Here is a 17622-nt window from a genome sequence, read left to right on the forward strand (position 1 = left end):
AAGTCTCGTACTCAGTGCCACCTGTGAGACGGAGTAGCCTCCAGCTGTGATGATTAAAGGGACACTGCCTGGTACGATGCACGGTGTCAGTAATGGCTACTGATCTCATTTCCTCTTTTCCAGTTTGTCTGTGACTGGGAGTTCCCCATTTTCATCAGGCAAGATCATGGACAGGAAGTTAGTAAAGAGGCTTTTAATGAAAATACTGTACAGTATCTGGGATAAAGGTCAGGGGGCCTTCTCTAGAAAGGAATGTGAGGGCCCAAGAGGCTTCCTGCCCCTCCCTGGGGACAGCAGAGCCAAGTGCTACAAAAAAAGGCCTGGAAGGGTGGCCTAGGCCCAAGCTGCCTCCCCTGCAGGGCTCAGGGGAAACCCAGGCACCCCTCCCCAAGGAGGGACTGCCAGCAGCCAGTGGCAGGGTGGGGGGCAGGCACCTCTTCCCACGTAAGGGTCCTTTTAGTCCATTCCAAGCAGCTCTTGAGGCTTGGGGGGTGGTGAAGGTCATAGCCAGGTGCCACTGCCATGTGAATAGCTGTGTTCCTGGCCCGCGCTGAAGCTCCGTAGCAGCTCAGCCTCGCCCCCGAACACCAGGCTCTCCACGTCCACCTCCACCTCCTCTGCGCAGGGAGGGGTCCAGTCAGGAGACCTGGCCAGCTCAGCCCACGCCACCCCTCTGACTCCTTGGCTCAGGGCACTCACCTTGGTCTGAGTCTGAGCGTTCAGAGGAGAGGCCCGAGGAGTCCAGGCTGTCTGCCCGTGGCCGCTCCCTCTCTCCCAGCCCTGCTGGTGCCCGGAGCTGCTCCAGCTGCTGCCGCAGGCTTTGCTGCTTGCTGCGCAGCTTCTCCTTGAGCCGCCTCGCCTTTTGCTCCTGCTCCTCCAACTTCTACAAATCCCAAGGGAGCGAAGGCCCAGGGTCAGCTGCCTGGGGGCTCAGGCCTCACCCCAGCACCACTCAAGAGCGGACAGTGGCCAACTTGGTGACTGCCTGTTCCAGGCGAGGGTGACTGAATCTGGGCCCCAGAGGGTGGCTCCCATAGCCTCCAGGCTATGGTTCCACGTACATGCCCTGTGAGCACTCGGTGTGGGTGAATTGGGAAGGGCATCCCAGTCTCAGGGGCAGTCAGGGCCTCATCAAGTGATGGGAGTCTTTCCATGGCAAGCAGCAGGGACCGGGGAGGCCTGTGATATGGTGGCAAGTGGGCCCTACAGCTCAAGGAGGTGGTCCCCCTCTAGGTTCTAACTGGTTACAGACATGAAAATGGGCCTAGCACTGCCCCATTGCCCAGTTTAAGAAAAGCTGAAAGACTTTTCCATGTCAAATATCCTTTTAAATGCTGGCAGCTAATTTAAATTTTTAGAAACTACAGACCAAAGCCTGCAGTTTGTGACTCCTGGTTCAGACCCTCCCAGGAACCCTAGAACTTTAGCATTAATCCCCCTCACGCTCTGCCAGCCTGGGGTCTAGGGAGTGCCAAGGGTTCTCCCACCATAGCCCTGGGTGGGCAGAAGCCTACATTCAGTCAACAAGAACTGAACAAGGGGACATTTGTACTGGGTGTAGAAAGATGAGTAAGAGCTGCCTAGGCAAAGATGGGGCAAGAAGCAGCATCCAAGCAGAGGGAAACTGGGAAGATCATGGAGAATTCAGCTTCTCTGGTAGGGCGTGGGAAGACATGAGACCTAAAGCAGACCAGTGGCAACACCTGGGCTGTGAAGGGCCTATAGTTTCATAGGACTTAAGGAACTGAGACTGTCCTGTCATGCACGAGCCATGGAAATTTTCCAGCAGGAAACCAACCTGGACAGATCTGTGTGCTCCACATTACATTCTAGAGCAATGTGGAGGGCAGCCCAGAAGAGGCAAAACAGGAGGCCAGGGAGTTAGGGCCTCAAGGGCCCTATCTTGGGAGGGGTGATAGGGCCTCAAGGAAGGAGCAATCCCCAGGTCTGCCCATGGGCCAGCCAGCCCCCACAGGGCACACATCACCCCTCCAAGAACCAGGCCAGGAGAGCTCCAGGTGAGAAACAGGCCAGCTACCAGGCTAGGGTGTTCTTCAGCACAATGAGTGGACGCAGGTACTGTGGGGGCAGAGCTGACAGTCCCTGCACTGGGATTGATATGCTGCATAGCACATGGATCTGGGATCTGCCACACAGCCCCTGGTACCTAGAACAGGTGCTTGATAAACACCTGTTGAAGGAAACTGCAAGGCAGGAGACTTGGGCCTGGGTTATAACTCTGCCTCTCATTAGCTGTGCACCTCGGTCCTTGGCCTGGCCATGCCCCCATTTCTTTGTGAAGAGGGTCAGGAGGGCAGGAAAAGGCCACTTTTAGTTCCCTGCTCCGCCCCCGCCCCCAATCTGGGTCTGCATGGGGCATGAGCCCACACACCCCACTCCTGTCCACCAGGGGGCACTGAGCCCAGGCCACAGAAGGATGCTGGGAGGAGTGACTGGCTTCCTCTGTCCTTCCCCTCTCCTGGCCTCTGGCACTGCCTCCCAAAATGGCATGAGAATAGACGGCTCAGAACTGGAGGCCTTGGAAGGATGGGAAAGCGGAAACCTCTGCAGTCCTCGGGACCCTGACATGGAACACATCAGAATGTTTTCAACAGCTATACCCATCTGTAGAGAGAGGGAAACCAAGTCCAGAGAGGCTGAGTGACTTCAGTTAGGACTGAATTGATAATAGCCCTAATAACCATGAACATTTATTCGGAAAATTCACTTAAGCCTCAGAACAATCCTCTTTGAGTTGTTTTCTGCTTTTTTTTCCTACTTAACACAGTGGAAGCCAAAAGCACAGAGAACTGTCCCATGTCTCACTGCTGGGCTATTACCTCAGGCCTCTCTCCCCAGTTGCACGTAGCCCCTCCCCACTACACATTTCACAAGTTCTGGAAGGCTGGCTGCAGGGCACTGCAGGAACTTTTTACCTGGATGTGCATCCTGGCCCAGCGCAGAAGGCTCAGGGTGGTGTAGCGGGCACAGTCAGCCCCCAGGGGCATCTGCTGTTTTAGCTGCTCCAGGCACCGCTTCAGCTGGGCCCTCCTGCAGGGGAAGGGGTCTGGAGGGCAGTGCCAGCCTAGCCTTGCTGGCCAGACAGCAGGGGAGGGAAGGCCAGAGGCAGATGGTTCCTGGGGCTCAGTGCTGTCAGGGCAAAGCTGGGACTCACCTGCGTTTCTCCAGCTCGTTGTGCACAGACCTGCCAATGCCAGGGAGAACAGGTGAGGGGGGGTCAGCTACTACCCACACCCTCAGTCCCAGGGACTTAAAATCCACTAGAGATGTAGGCCCCAAACTAGCCTAATGTGGGGCCCTTGTACCAGCCTTGAGCACTGGAGCCCGCCGGCAGAGGCAGAGATACCAAGCCAAAAGCTGAGAGGCCTGCCCAGTGGTTGTGGGGTCCAAACGAGGCCCCCTGACCAGCAGTCAGGAACTGCTTCTCGACCAGAGGTGACAGTTGAGCTGGGCCAGAAACATGCTACCCAAAGCAGAGTGGTGGATGGAGAGGCTTTAAAATTGGAGGGATTAGCATGTGCAAAGGGATGAGAAGAGAAAAGAGAAGTCTGGGGGCTGGGGGACGGGAATTGAGTGGAGATGCAGAGTGCAAGAGTGAGTGGAAGGACCCTGAACTCTCTGGTTTATGGTTTCTGACACTTCTTTCCCTGAAGTTTATGGTTTCTGACACATCAGGGTGCTCAAGAAATAGTCCGTGAATGAACAGAGGGGAGTAAGGAGATGGCAGGAGAGGTCTGAATTGCCTCCAGAGTAGGGGACCTGGCCCAGAAGATACAAGCAACAAGGAGGAAGTGGGCAAAGGTGAGGCCCCATGAGGGATGGCACCCATCCCCCTCCTCCCCCAACCATCCCCAGCCTTCCTCACCGCCCACTGTCCAGCGCGCCAGAAGCTTGGGGGGATCGCTTCCTCCTCCTGTAGACTGGGCCTGGACTGCGGTGCGGGCACAGGGACGCGTAGCCATGCTCGGCTTCTGCCAGAGAGAGCCCCAGCCCGCTTCAGCCTAGGGCTGGTCCCAGCAGGCGCCCCTGACAAGGCACGGTCAGGGAAGGGCTTTTGGTGCCAGAGCCATTTCCCCAACCACTCCCTGTCCCACAGCCTGGGGACTCCTCCCCCCCCCAACAACTTGAGGGCGGGGTACCCCGGGGCTACTGCTTAAAGTCATGCACGCCATCCTTGTTGGGAGCCAAGTCCAGCCCAGGCCTGTGTCAGCGAGGTTGCCGTCTGGAGACCGGCCAAGAGTTCTTCCTCACCTCTCTCACGGCGCTCTAGGAACTCCGCCGCCTGCAGCAGGACCTGGATATTGCTGGCCACGGATTCCATGTCGGCGACAGCTGACGGCGGGCGGGCCTAGAGTGCTGGCCCTGAGAGCGGCTGCACCACTTTTGTTACAATGTAACTGACACGGTGCAACAAACACAGGGACCCGGACCCGCCCCTGGGACACCCCGCCCCTGGGACACCCCGCCCCTGGGACGGCCCAGCCCTTGGCCCCGCCCCTCCCCCAAAGGGGCCAGGGAACAGCCAACCCCCCCCCCCGGGCCCCCCCCCCCCCCCCCCGCCCCGGCTCAGACTCCCGGGGCTGCTATGGGCGCCCGTTCCAGGCTCAGCCTTTGAATCCCCGTGCTAAAGGGGGCCGCGTCTTGCCCATTTTGCTCAACGACCCTGCGCTGCTAAGTGTATCAGGGTCTCAGTTTCCAGTCCCAAGCTGATGGCGAAGGCTCTGCACCTAAAATGGTACTCTGGGGACTCTTGGTCTCCGGGAGGGTCCAGCTCGGTCGCTGCACGTGGGCGCCGCAGAGGCGGGGCCGGCGGGCTCCCTCACCCATTTGCCCCAGGCTTCCTGCGGCTGGCTGCCGTCACCTTCAGGGCGGGGCCTGGGAGCTTCTGAGGCGCTATTGGCTGCGTATGGCCCCGCCCTCTCCCTCCGATGGTCAACACGTTCAGGCGGGAAAAGGAGCAGGTTTCAAATTTGAAAACCCGGGCGATCGGGGCGGGGTTGGGCGGGAACGGAGCTGCAGTGCGCAGGCGCCGGGGGAGGGGGCGCAGATCCTCTCCTACGCTCAAGGGTCTGTGCCCTAGCTGGCCTGCCATCTGCCCCTGTATGCCCGTACTGGGCCTCAGCTTCCTATTGTCATGAAGGGGAATAGTCTCCTGGCTCCTCCTGCTCCTTGTCATCTGCAGGGAAGCTACTGCTGGCTACAAAAACTGTCAGTAGGGTACCAATTTCCCAAGCCAGGCCATACTCTGGAAGCAGGCGAACTAGCTTGCTAAGAACCCAGGGTTCTGGAGCCCACAGAGTTGGGTTCCTCTCCTGTCCCTGCTGCTTCTCAACTGTATGACTCGGGAAGTGACCTCCCTCCTGTATGTTCAGGAAGCCCTGTGACGACAGCACTGTCACAGGATCAGAGCCCTTGCCCATCCGTGCCCAGTACGTTGTAGCTGCTGGCTTCTGAGGCCAGTGCAAACCAGACACAGGTTTCTTCCTCCCACAGAGCCCCTGGTTGCCTGAGTCCAGGAGCACTTCTTTAAAACGACTTTTTAGCCTCCCACGGAAGTATATGCAGTGACTTCTAAGGGTAGCCACCAGTAGGTGTGGCCACACCTGCAGGAACAGTGAGTCTAAGGGTGGAGACCAGGAGATGAAAGCAGCTGTTTCAGGGTGGAGTATTATAGCCAGGCGGGGGCTGAGTGAGAAATGGCTAAGAGGGACTAGATTATTTATTAAGAGACAGTCCTGGGAAACACGATACTTGGCAGTTCAGTCCTCAGGGGGAAAAAAAACCTTTGGGTTTCTCTAAGAATCACTCCCAGCGGAACCACTGCCACGTTCAGCCAAAATGCTGCCTGGAACTGCCCACCCATTCACTCATCCATTCACTCACAACAGTAGCAGAGCAGTTCCTGGACCCCAGGCTCTGTGCCCAGGACTGGAGAATACAAAATGGGCAAAACCAGACAGGGCTGCCTTTGCAGAGCTCACACACAACAGAGTTACAGTTTTGACAGGTCCTCATAGGAAAAGACACAACATGAAGGCAAGTCCTAAGGAGTATCTGTCCTGATCAGGGAGGTCTGAGAAGGTTTTTCTGGGTAAGCGGCTAAACAGGTGTCATCTCTGTACAGGAGGTCTCTGGGAGACCTGCAGGCAATACAGAGAGCAAAGAGCACAGTGCAGGCTGATGCTAGAGAGGTGGACAAGGCCCACAACAGGCCGACTGGTCCTCCAAACCTCCACCCAAAATTGGATGTCTAAAGAGAGGCTGTCACTAGGCTTGGGAATGAATTCCCAATTTTATTTCATTGAAGTCAGCACCCACGCAGCACAGGTGCAAACCTGCAATTCAGACATCGGAGACCCAGGAGGCCGAACCCTGGAGCGGGGAGAAGATGGCGGAGAGTGGTTCTGAAGGAAGAGAGCTCCCTGCAGAAGGGAGCAAGGCCCACCTGAAGAGCCAGAGGCCCTCCTACTGCACGCTGTGCAAGGGGAGAGCACGGCTGCAAGAGCACCCGAGTGACCACCCCAAGATGTGGCCCTCACCCTAGCAGCTGCCACAGGCAGGACTGGAGCTAGCAACAGCAGGGACACTACAGTCAGGCTGGCCTCAAGGCCTCCTGTGAACACAGCTCAGGGCCACCAGCCAGAGGGACAGGAAGCACCACCTCCCAGGAAGCAGGGCAGTGGGGAGGGGAGAGGAAGAAGTGTCTTTTTCCTCTACTTCTTAGTTTTCTTTGTCTTTGTTTTTCAGCTGGTGGCTATGATACACCTGGGTATGGTTGCCTTGTGTTTGTCTTGCTTACAATGTTGTGAATTTCTGAAAAGTTTTTCAGTCTTTCTTTCTTCAAATATTTTTCTGCCCTATTTTTTTCCTTCTCTTACTCTGATCCCAATTTCATGTATCCTTCCCAGTCTGAGAATATATCCGTGCTAAGCGATGTTGTTCATTTCTTCAGGTGGGTTTTTTGTTTTTTTTTTTTAATCTCTCTGCTTCAGTGTGGATAAATTCTATTTACTTGTCTTTAAGTTCTCTTATTCTTTCTTCTGTGAAGTCCAACTTGGTGTTTAGCCCATCCGCTGTGGTTTTTATTTTAGCCATTGTATCTTTCAGATCTAGAATTTCCAGTTGAACTTTTTAAAAAAGTTTTCTATCCATATCCCAGAATATCTCATGACCCCATGTACTAATTTCCTAGGGTCATAACAATGTACTATAAAATAAATGGCTTTAAAAAACAGAAATATACTCTCTAACAGTTCTGGAGGCCAAAAGTCCAAACTCCGTGCTCAGCAGGGTTCGTTCCATCTGGCAGTTCCGCGGGACAGTCTGTTCCAGGCCTCTCTCCTCACTTCTGGTGGCTGCCAGCAATCCTTGGCATTCCTTGGCTTGTAAATGTATCACTTCAATCTCCGCCTCTAGCTTCACAGGGCCTTCTCCCCTGTGTGTCTCTGGGTCCAAATTTCCCTTTCTCAGAAGGACACCAGTCACTGGATTAGGGCCCAATATTAGGGCTTCATGTTAACTTACCTAATTACATCTGTTAAAGACTCTATTTCCAAATTAGGCCATATTCAGAGGTTCTAGATAAGAATTTTTGAAAAACACTTTTCAACTCATTATACCCCTTCTCTCTCCAAGTTATTCTTTTTCCATTAGTTATTTCATACATGTATAATGGTTTATGTCCTTATCTATTAATTCCAGTAACTTGGGGTTTTTTTTGGTGGAACTTCTATTTCTTTAAAAAGATTTATTTATTTGAGAGAGAGAGAGAGAGTATGCGCGAGCAGGGGGAAGGTCAGAGGAAGAGAGAGAGAATCTTAGACTCCCTGCTGAGCACGGAGCTCAACATGGGGCTTCATCCTATGACCCCATGAGATTATGACCCGAGCTGAAACCAAGAGCTGGATGCTTCAGTGACTGAACTGCCCAGGCGCCAATGGGACTTGTACTGACTGTTTTCTCTTGATTTTGAGACATAAAAGGAAGAAAATGCACTTTATAATTTTTGATTCTAGAACATCAAAGGGAGTAAAAAGAGAATGTAACTATATCAAAGTATGTGTGTGTATGTGTGTATCTGTTTCATTTATTTTCCCAAGAGCAAGCAAGTCCTTACCTATCTGGCAGTTAAAGCAAAGGGCTTATGATTTGGATTCCTCTTGAGTTTTGTGAGGAATTTTGCCAAATGTACAGTGAGAGTGAACACAGTCACTTCTTACACTAACTGCAAGTTCATGGGGATGATTGGCTAGGATTCACAGAACCACTCAAACCTAAAATACAGGCTGTATACACTGTCTTATACAGCTCCTTACAGGGAAGGGATATAGATTAAGACTGGCCCAGGGGGGCACCTGGGTGGCTCAGTGGATTAAAGCCTCTGCTTTCAGCTCAGGTCATGATCTCAGGGTCCTGGGATCGAGCCTCACATTGGGATCCCTACTCAGCAGGGAGCCTGCTTCCCCTCTCTCTCTGCCTGCCTCTCTGCCTACTTGTGATCTGTCAAATAGATAAATAAAGTCTTAAAAAAAAAAAAAAAAAAAGGCTGGCCAAGGAACAAAGCTCATGAGTCTGGGGAACTATACTGCCATGATTCTCTCTTCCTGTGTGTCTAGGACATGTTACTTGCCCGGTATCGATGTGTGACAATTCCACAGAGTACCATGTCCTAGGTAGGCTATTCCAAGCAAGACTCAGCACTCAGTTTTCAGAGCTCTGTTACATGGGCATGAATAACTGATTGCCCATGTGGTTGATCTCAAGTCTCCAGTGGACTGATGTCATATGACCTAAAGCCCACCTTAAATCACACTGTCATTTGCTGGCTGGCCCAAGGCCTCTGGGCAAACAAGGATCATCTTCCAAGAGCTGAAGGCAGAAGACAGAGGCCTCCTTTGCAGTGAAGTTGAATTCCACCACTGCCTTTGGTCAAGACTCTTACAGCAAAATAATCATATTCCCTAAAGTTTAGAGGGGTTCGTGTGGAAGTAGGCATAGATTTAAAGCAACAATTAATATAAAGCCAGTGATTTTTGTCCTAATTATTTATTTACCTTATGATAAGCAAGTGCAGAGCTATTCAGCTTAGAAATTAGCTGACGTTGGCGGGCCTGGGTGGCTCAGTCGGTTAAGCTCTTGATTTCAGCTCGGGTACCTGATAATCTCAGGGCTGTGGGATCAAGCCCCACGTCAGACTCCTTGTTCAGCAGGGAGTCTGCTAGAGACTGTTTCTCTCCCTGTCCCTCTGCGTGCCTCCCCCTTTCTCCTCACACACTCACTCTCTCTCAAATTAATTAATTGCTTTAGAAAAAAGAAACTGGCTGACTGTGAGCTGAATCCAGTATTTTCTCAGGACAGTCATTTTTCCATCTGTGTTACTTCCTGAGGAGACTTTTTTTTTTTTTTTTTTTGGAAGATTCTATTTATGAGAGAGAGAGAAACAGAGCGAGCGGAGGAAGGAGCCGAGGGAGTGGGACATGCAGACTTTCTGTCGAGCAGGGCTCCATCTCAGGACCCCATGGTCACGAGCTGAGCTGACACCAAGAGCCCAACATACTTAACCGCTTAACAGACTGACCTCTCCAAGGGGACTTTGACTCCCATTTCCCAATACATGTGACCACGAATACCAGTACCGCAGCATGGCCAGTGTCACACCCTGTTGCAGCGAGCCGGGAAAGGTTCCTGAAAAGCCCTGGCACATTACTGGAGTCCCCCTCAGCCATTAACAGTGTGTCCATCCATCATCACACTGTGCGACTACACTGTCTGCCAGAGGGATGCCATTCAGGTTTGCAGACTCCCAGGGTTTTTTTGAGGTTTCAAAAGCTATGGTGGTCTCACAGCAACATGAGTTCCTGCCCTTTCAGGCACCTGGTGTCCCTGAGCTAGGAGACAGTCTCTGGCTGCAAGTCTCTCTACAGACACCAACGCCCACTGCCACACTTTCACTGCATAAGCCACTCCCCCGTACCTTGACCCTCGGCTACCAGGCCTCCTCTCCTCCATTTAGACCCTAACTTTTCTACTTTTGGAAGGGGCATTAGTTTTGGCCACTGTGTGGTCCAGGTTGACAACAGAAATACTAGTCTCACACACACCCACCTCGGGCCGCTCCCATGGGGCCGGAGCGGGGCTGGAGGGAGGGCTACTGGGTGCAGACCTGAGGGGAGCCTTCCAGACCACTGTGCACTAGAGCTGCATTCGGTGACAGCGAGCTCTGCCAGGCAGGGCAAAGCCACAACCTGCCCCAGCAGATCCTTAGGAATTCCAACAGGAAGGTCTAATGGAGCAGCTTCCTACATAGGGATCTCCTCTGCTTCCAGCACCAGCGGTTGCAGCCCTGGTCCTAGGACCACTGGACCAGACAGGACAAAGGAAGATGAGGCGATGTGGGCAAAAAAGAGAAAGGTATAGTAATACCAGCATCCTTCCCGTTGTTTCTTCTCCAAACCCACCCTCCCCACGAAAAAGCAGAGGAATCTGTCTGTGGGGCCTTGTCTTGGCCCCATGTTGAATGTGAGCACACACTCACAAACACGTGTAAGCCGGCCCTTCATGCCCTTATTTCCCCGTTTTAGATTTAAAAATATATATAATTCAACTACCTGTTCCAATTGTCCTCCAAACCATTCCTCTGAAAATCACATCCCTCTGTCCACTGTTGAATGTTATGGGCTATAAAATGTGTTCCTTGGTCTGATGAGGGGTGACCTGACAGTCTGTGTATTGCTGGTATCTTCCGTGCCAGTCCTTGTATTGCACCCTGAGCATGTATATCTACCAGGGAATAGGTTACGCCCAGTCCGGAGTAACGGTCTCTTCCCCTCAGGACCCATCTGTACCACAACCCCCCTCCCGCCAGGTTTACCAGCATCAGTCTGACTTGCCAGATACATGTGGCCAGTGCCTGTAAGTCAGTAAAAACCCAAATACGGGGGCTTTCACAATTGTTCAATTCTCCCATCATTGCTAGAGAAACAGCATACAATTCAGCCCACTGAACTGATTTGTTTTGACCTTCGTCATCAGAGTAGTGGACTAAACCGGAAACTGTCCATTTACTGTGGAACGGCCCTCCAGAAACCACCAATGTTGTTGGCCAATGGAAAGCTTTTCATGAGGCACTGCCTGAGTGGCTAGGTAACCCACAGGATCCAGCGGCTCCTCTGGTGGTTCCAGAGCCAGACTTTGGGGAAAAGAGGCTGCTACTCATGAGTACTTCTTCCTCTTACTCTCCCGGTGGCCTATTCCTGTATAAACCATTTACATTTTATGATGGAATACTTCTGGGCCCTACCCTCCCCGTTAAACCATTTCCCCAATGTCACCCAAGGTACTATAGGTAGTTCCGGTTTCAAGGTTATTTTATGTCCTTCAATCACAGGGAAAATCTCAAAATCCAATGGTGATTCACTCTCAAATGGGAATTTTCTGGTCGCAAATCCCATCAATGGCCACCAGGTGGCACTCACGGGCTTCCCGCCATAAATTCCAGGAGGCTGCACTTGCGGCTGTGGTACAGCAAACTAAGGAGGGACCCGGAAGAAGCTCCCACAACCTCACTGATTCCCAGGCAGCATGTCCAATCCTTCCTGGTGGAAGGGCAGATCCGCACTTTCCTCACCCCTTGCCGACTGCAAAGAGTTGAAGAGAGTAAGGGCCTAGCTCTCGTTTATGCTCTGGCTTAAGGGAATGTGGTGGCTGGTTTGATCATCTATGCAGGCCACTCAAACTTCCTTATCGGTAATAAGGCTGTCTCACTTTCTTATCATTTGTGTATTCACTGGAATAACACCTTCTCAATTTCCTTCAAGAACTTTCCCTTTGCATCTACAGCCTAGCTGGCCACCCAACACACGAGGGCCAGCTTCCCTCCCACACGGTTTCATCATTTCTAGCTTTTGATTAAAAGTGAGAAATAGGAGACTCTTCCTTTCACTTAAACACTCAAGAGGCCACTGCAGAATTATTAATCAGCCCTAGCTCAGTATTGTTGTGTCCATGGGAATAGGGGAGGCCCGAGGAGATGGGGGAGAGGCAGCAGTCAGCTGAGCAGTCAGAACACTCCTAACATGTATCAATCCAGTTCACTGTCTCACGTGGGCACAGTTCTTGGTGCCCCCCATGACAATTACAATAGTGACATCAAAGATCCCTGATCACAAATCACCCTAACAAATACAATGATAATGAAAAAAAAACCCAAACCTAGAAATATTGCGAGAATTACCAAAATGTGACACAGAGACAGAAAGTGAGCAAACGCTGCTGAAAAGATCGCCCCGACAGACTCGCTCAACACACGGTTGCCACAAACCTTCAATTTCTGAAGAAAAAAAAATACAGTATCTGTAACACACAATAAAGCACAGTAAAATGAGGTGTGCCTATATAAATTCAACCACCACCGACACTATTCCTTGGAGAAACCGAGCTGCTCATCCTGAGAAAATGTCAGGGAACCAAGAATTCCACCAGTGGGGACGTGTGGGTGGCTCAGTCAGTGAGCTGCTGTCTCCGGCTCAGGTCATGATCCCATGGTCCTAGGATCAACCCCCACGTCAGGCTCCTTGCTCAGCGGAGAGCCTGCTTCTCTCTCCACCTCTGCCTGCCACTCTGCCTGCTTGTGTGTGCGCTCGCTCTCTCTCTCACTGTCTAAATAAATCTTTAAAAAAAAAAAAATTCCACCAGTGACCCGAAAAGCTTCACTGTTTTTGAATTTGTAGATTTATTCTGATGTGCGATGCTACCTGGCAGGCTTTCTCTACAGAGGTGAAACGAGACATGTTCTTTTTTTTTTTTTTTTTTAAGATTTTATTCATTTATTTGACAGAGAGAAATCACAAGTAGTCGGAGAGGCAGGCAGAGAGAGAGAGGGGGAAGCAGGCTCCCCACTGAGCAGAGAGCCCGACACGGGACTCGATCCCAGGACCCTGAGATCACGACCTGAGCCAAAGGCAGCGGCCTAACCCACTGAGCCACCCAGGCGCCCCGAGACATGTTCTTTAACATGGAGAGACTTTCCTGGATTGTTGACAAATCTGACCTTGGCCCTGAGGCTAGGGCTTGGTAAAGCCCCAGGGGTCATAGTTTTTACAACTTCTATCCTGCCAGAAGTATGTTTAAGGTCTTCGGTTTGCGTTCAGGACCTAAGGGTTATCACACTGGCTGCTAGCAGGTCGGTCTCACAGGTGGAAACTTCAACTAGACGGGCACCGGCTTCCTTGACATCCCCAAGTTTGCCGATGTGCCTGAGTGACCGAGAAGCAATCTCTTTACTGCCTGGAGGCTTGGACTTCAGAGGCCCTCACAGGATCAACAGGCAGGCTCCCTGGAGCACTTCACAGGCACCTTTTCCACAGGTGTTCAGAGAGTGGCGAACAGCCCTAAGTGAGGGCCACACCATTGGGCACAGGGAGGGTCACAAGTCAGCTTATCTAGCAAACCCTTCTTTTTTTTTTTAAGATTTCATTCATCTTTGTGACAGAGAGAGACACAGTGAGAGAGGGAACACAAGCAGGGCAGGTGGGAGAGGGAGAAGCAGGCTTCCCACTGAGCAGAGAGCCCGATGCAGGACCCAATCCCAAGACGCTGGGATCATGACCTGAGCGGAAGCCAGACACTCAACAATTGAGCCACCAGGTGCCCCATCTAGAAAACCTTTGGCAACAAGGAGAGTGGACTCAGCCTACTATGCAGAGTGACAGTGCCATGGGAAGTCAAGCCACTTGTGTGGCAGCTCCACAAACAGCTCAACAAAGAATCACAGTGCGACTCAGCTGAAGGCAGGGGCGCAAACACACGTGCCCCATGTTCTCAGCAGCATTATCCGCGCTAGCCGAAAGGCACCAGCACCCCAAGTGTCCGTCAGCAGATGAGGGAGATGCGGTATACCCACAGGACAAAATGCTGTTTGGCCATACTATATGATGACAGTGAAACCCTAACCCTCACCTCGAAAACATTATGCTCAGGGAAACCAGCCAGACACGAAAGGACAAATATTACAGGACTGCACTAATATCTGAAGTATATAGAATAGGCAAGTTCCGGGACAAAAATGGAACAGAGATGACCAGGGGCTGTGGGGAGGAAGCAATGGGAGTTAGTGTCTAATGAGTAGAGTTTCAGTTGGGGAAGATTCAAAAGCCCTGGACACAGATGGTGGAGATGGCTGCGTGGCGCTGTGGATATACTTGTCATGGAGCTGACACTTAAAAATGGTCAAAATGGTCAACGTTATGTAGCATGCATACAATTTATGTATATTTTACCAAAAAAAACAAAATTTAAAGGACAGCAACGTGGTACAGACAGTTTAATATTTATTCTTGGTAGTTCTATAGACAAGACAGGCCAATATGTCATATTGTCAAAGAATCATCATGTTAGTAAGACCTCTGGATGATCTGTTAACCTATAACCTGTATGATCTCCCAACGGCTATTTTTCCTTATTAATGACTCATTTAATTTAGCTGGAACAAGGTTTCAAATAGTGCTTCATTCCTTGGGGTGCCTGAGTGGCTCAGTTGGTTAAGCATCTGCCTTTGGCTCAGGTTGTGATCCCAGGGTCCTGGGATGGAACCCCGCATCGTTGGGCTCTCTGCTCAGCAGGAGTCTGCTTCTCCCTCTCCCTCTGCCTGCCACTCCCCCTGCTTATACATGCACTCACTAATAAATAAATAAAATCTTAAAAGAATGCTTTATTCCATTTTGTATAAGAGGTAAACTAAAGATTAGAGACAGATCAAGAAAAACATCAAGCACTTTCTCATGTACCTTTCAGGAAAAAAACAACATTAAAAATACCAGCTATATGGGACGCCATGGTGGCTCAGTCGGTTAAGTCTGCCTTCAACTTAGATCGTGATCTCAGGGTCCCAGGATCAAGCCCCATTCTGGGCTCTCTGCTCAGCAGGGAGTCTGCTTCTCCTTCTCCTTCTGTGCTTGCATGTGCACGCACATGTTCTCTCTAATAAATAAAATCTTAAAAAAAATTAAGTAATAAAATGAAAAATACCAGCTATGTATGTTATATATAAAGTTATTTAAAATAACAACAATACTCAAAAACAAATAACCTCAATTGGTTTTTATCAACCACAAACCACAAAAAAGGAAGTGTATAAAGTACCTGGACTACAGAATGAGGCTGATCTAATACAGACACATCAAGTTCTACCTCTGAAAACTAATTATACACTTTCAATGCATAAGCCTACCTATAGAAATCAACTACATTTCATACCACAAAGAAAAACTCAACTTGGGGTGCCGGGGTTGTTCAGTTGGTTGAGCGGCTGCCTTCGGCTCAGGCCATGATCCCAGGGTCCCGGGATCGAGTTCCGCATTGGGCTCCTTGCTGAGCAAGGAGGCTGCTTCTCTCTCCGCCTCTGCCTGCTACTCTGCCTGCTTGTGCGCTCTCTCTCTCTCTCTCTGACAAATAAATAAATAAATAAATAAATAAAATCCTTTAAAAAAAAAAGCTCAACTGACTGCCAGAATATAGGCCAGACCTCAATGGAAGGCACAAGCCCTTATGTCTCTCTTCAAAAAACCCTCTAAACTCGTAAAAGAAAGAATACACAAATGATATGTTCAGACCCCACAATTTTGAGAGAAATTTCTAGAAGCCAGGTACATACTGACATAAAAGTTTAAGCAGAAAATAAAAACAAAACCACCAAAAACAAAAAACCCCCAGAACACCCACATCTACAGGATGAGACTGTTGGGAGATTAAGCACAATGCCTGGGAGAATACAAAGGAAGTGACTCGACCAGACAGCACTCAAGGAAATAAGAACTAAAATAAGACAGTTTTTCATCTCTGTGGTCTGGGGATGGGAGTGTGTAATTTGCCCTACAAATGGGTGGTGAGCTGATCCTGGGGCAGATCAGAGGAAGTCAGGTCTTAAACATTCCAGAAGAGTCGAGGACATGGCACTGGAAAACTGGGAGAATTCCAGCTAGACATGAGGGGTGGTAAGCTCTGCTGACAGGGAGGTGAAACGGGCTTGTGTCCGTTGGTCAGAAATGGCAACAAGAGCAGCAGCAGAAGCGCGGGCAGGGCCCTGCTCCTGCACAGCTGGGAGGGCTGGCAGGAGAGGCAGGGGGGCTGCCAGAAGCGAACGGTCTCCCCGGGCGCCCTGCGGACCCAGGAGAAGCAGCTGAGCGAAATGCAGTGCGGCTCCGCCGAGGTATGCTATAGCTGACAGCCAGACTGTGAGTACTTTCAAAGTTCGGCTGTTCCTGTTCTCCCTTCAAACAGGGCTTGAACCATTCTGAGTGAAGAATTAGGTCCCGATGCGTAGTAAATTACTCTATAGTAAATTAGTTTTTTAAAAAAATGAATTTCTAGGGAAAGTGGTGTTTTCATTAAATAATTGACGTGTCTCATGCATCAGTTAGAAACTGAGCTGGGGGCGCCTGGGTGGCTCAGTGGGTTAAGCCTCTGCCTTCCGCTCAGGTGATGATCTCAGGGTCCTGGAATGGAGGCCCGTATTGGGCTCTCTGCTCAGTGGGGAGCCTGCTTCCCTTCCGCTCTCTCTGCCTCCTTGTGATCTCTCTCTCTCTGTCAAATCAATCAATCAATCAATCAATCTTAGAAAAGAAAAGAAAGAAACTGAGCTAGGTGCAGGTAAGAGGCCAACCCATGTATTAACCAAGCAAAGATCTGTTTTTCTCTGCGTTGAAGTGTTCAGCATCAGGAACACATGGGGCTGGTAGGATGGCTGCAGGCCAGCGGCTCCTTCTACCTTCTGCCTGCCCATCCTTAGCATGAGAGATCTGCCCTGAAGTTCACTTGATAGTCTGAGGGGGCCACTCCACTTCCAAACATCAGCCAGACACTCCTGGAAGGAGGAGGGCTAGGATAAGAGTGTGGTTCAGGCTGAGCCAGCCCTTTCAAAGAACTTTCTAGAAGTGCCACCTGATGACTCCTATTAACTTCTCCTAACCACCAACAGCAAGAAAACTGGAGAGGCCAGCCCAAATTAAATCTGGGTTTTAATAGGAGGAAGAGGCAGATAGTAAATATTGGGGAGACAAGAAACAGTCCCAACTGAGAACACAGGAAACCTGTGGCTATTTTTTTTTTTTTGATAGAAAATCTTTTGTTTGAAGGTGACATACAAATTTTAAAACTCTTACAGATACAATTGCTGATATATTTGATCTGATTACAAAGGAAGCTGTTGGATTCCCACTAATTCAAAATAAAATCTTCCTTTCTTATAAGGAGAGATCAGAAAATACGCTGACTAACTAAACTAGATTTGGTTGAAATACAACCGAATAACTGGGACACAAGTCATGAAAAATACTCAGGAACCTTTAGATAGAAAACGTGGCTCAGTTCATTGAACTTGAGCGTCTGACTTTTTTTTTTTTTTAAAGATTTTATTTATTTATTTGACAGAGAGAGATCACAAGTAGACAGAGAGGCAGGCAGAGAGAGAGGAGGAAGCAGGCTCCCTGCTGAGCAGAGAGCCCGATGCAGGACTCGATCCCAGGACCCTGAGATCATGACCCGAGCCGAAGGCAGCAGCTTAACCCACTGAGCCACCCAGGCGCCCTGACTTTTTTTTTTTAAAGA

The 17622-nt window shown here is 50.4% G+C and overlaps 1 protein-coding gene across 1 annotated transcript; it reads right to left on the minus strand.

The window, feature by feature from the left end:
• Positions 1 to 178: 178 nt before the first annotated feature.
• On the minus strand, positions 179 to 4479 carry MXD3 (MAX dimerization protein 3). The gene is made up of 6 exons (XM_059417453.1): positions 4273 to 4479; positions 3887 to 3992; positions 3176 to 3205; positions 2937 to 3051; positions 700 to 883; positions 179 to 617 (listed from the first exon to the last, which is right to left on the minus strand). The coding sequence occupies exons 1-6, from the start codon at positions 4340 to 4342 to the stop codon at positions 502 to 504; spliced, it is 621 nt and encodes a 206-aa protein (XP_059273436.1). The 5' UTR covers positions 4343 to 4479; the 3' UTR covers positions 179 to 501.
• Positions 4480 to 17622: the final 13143 nt, after the last annotated feature.

The sequence above is a fragment of the Mustela nigripes genome, chromosome 12 (assembly GCF_022355385.1).
Source record: "Mustela nigripes isolate SB6536 chromosome 12, MUSNIG.SB6536, whole genome shotgun sequence".
In the NCBI taxonomy this organism is placed as follows: Eukaryota; Metazoa; Chordata; class Mammalia; order Carnivora; family Mustelidae; genus Mustela; species Mustela nigripes.

What these genes read in the sequence shown, in the direction of transcription:
- MXD3 (XM_059417453.1), bottom strand. Translation starts at nt 4,342, where the DNA reads ATGGAATCCGTGGCCAGCAATATCCAGGTCCTGCTGCAGGCGGCGGAG. An exon ending in AACGAGCTGGAGAAACGCAG is followed by an intron (nt 3,052 to 3,175) that starts GTGAGTCCCAGC and finishes CTTCCCCTGCAG; the next exon opens with GAGGGCCCAGCTGAAGCGGT. An exon ending in GGGCCAGGATGCACATCCAG is followed by an intron (nt 884 to 2,936) that starts GTAAAAAGTTCC and finishes TGGGATTTGTAG; the next exon opens with AAGTTGGAGGAGCAGGAGCA.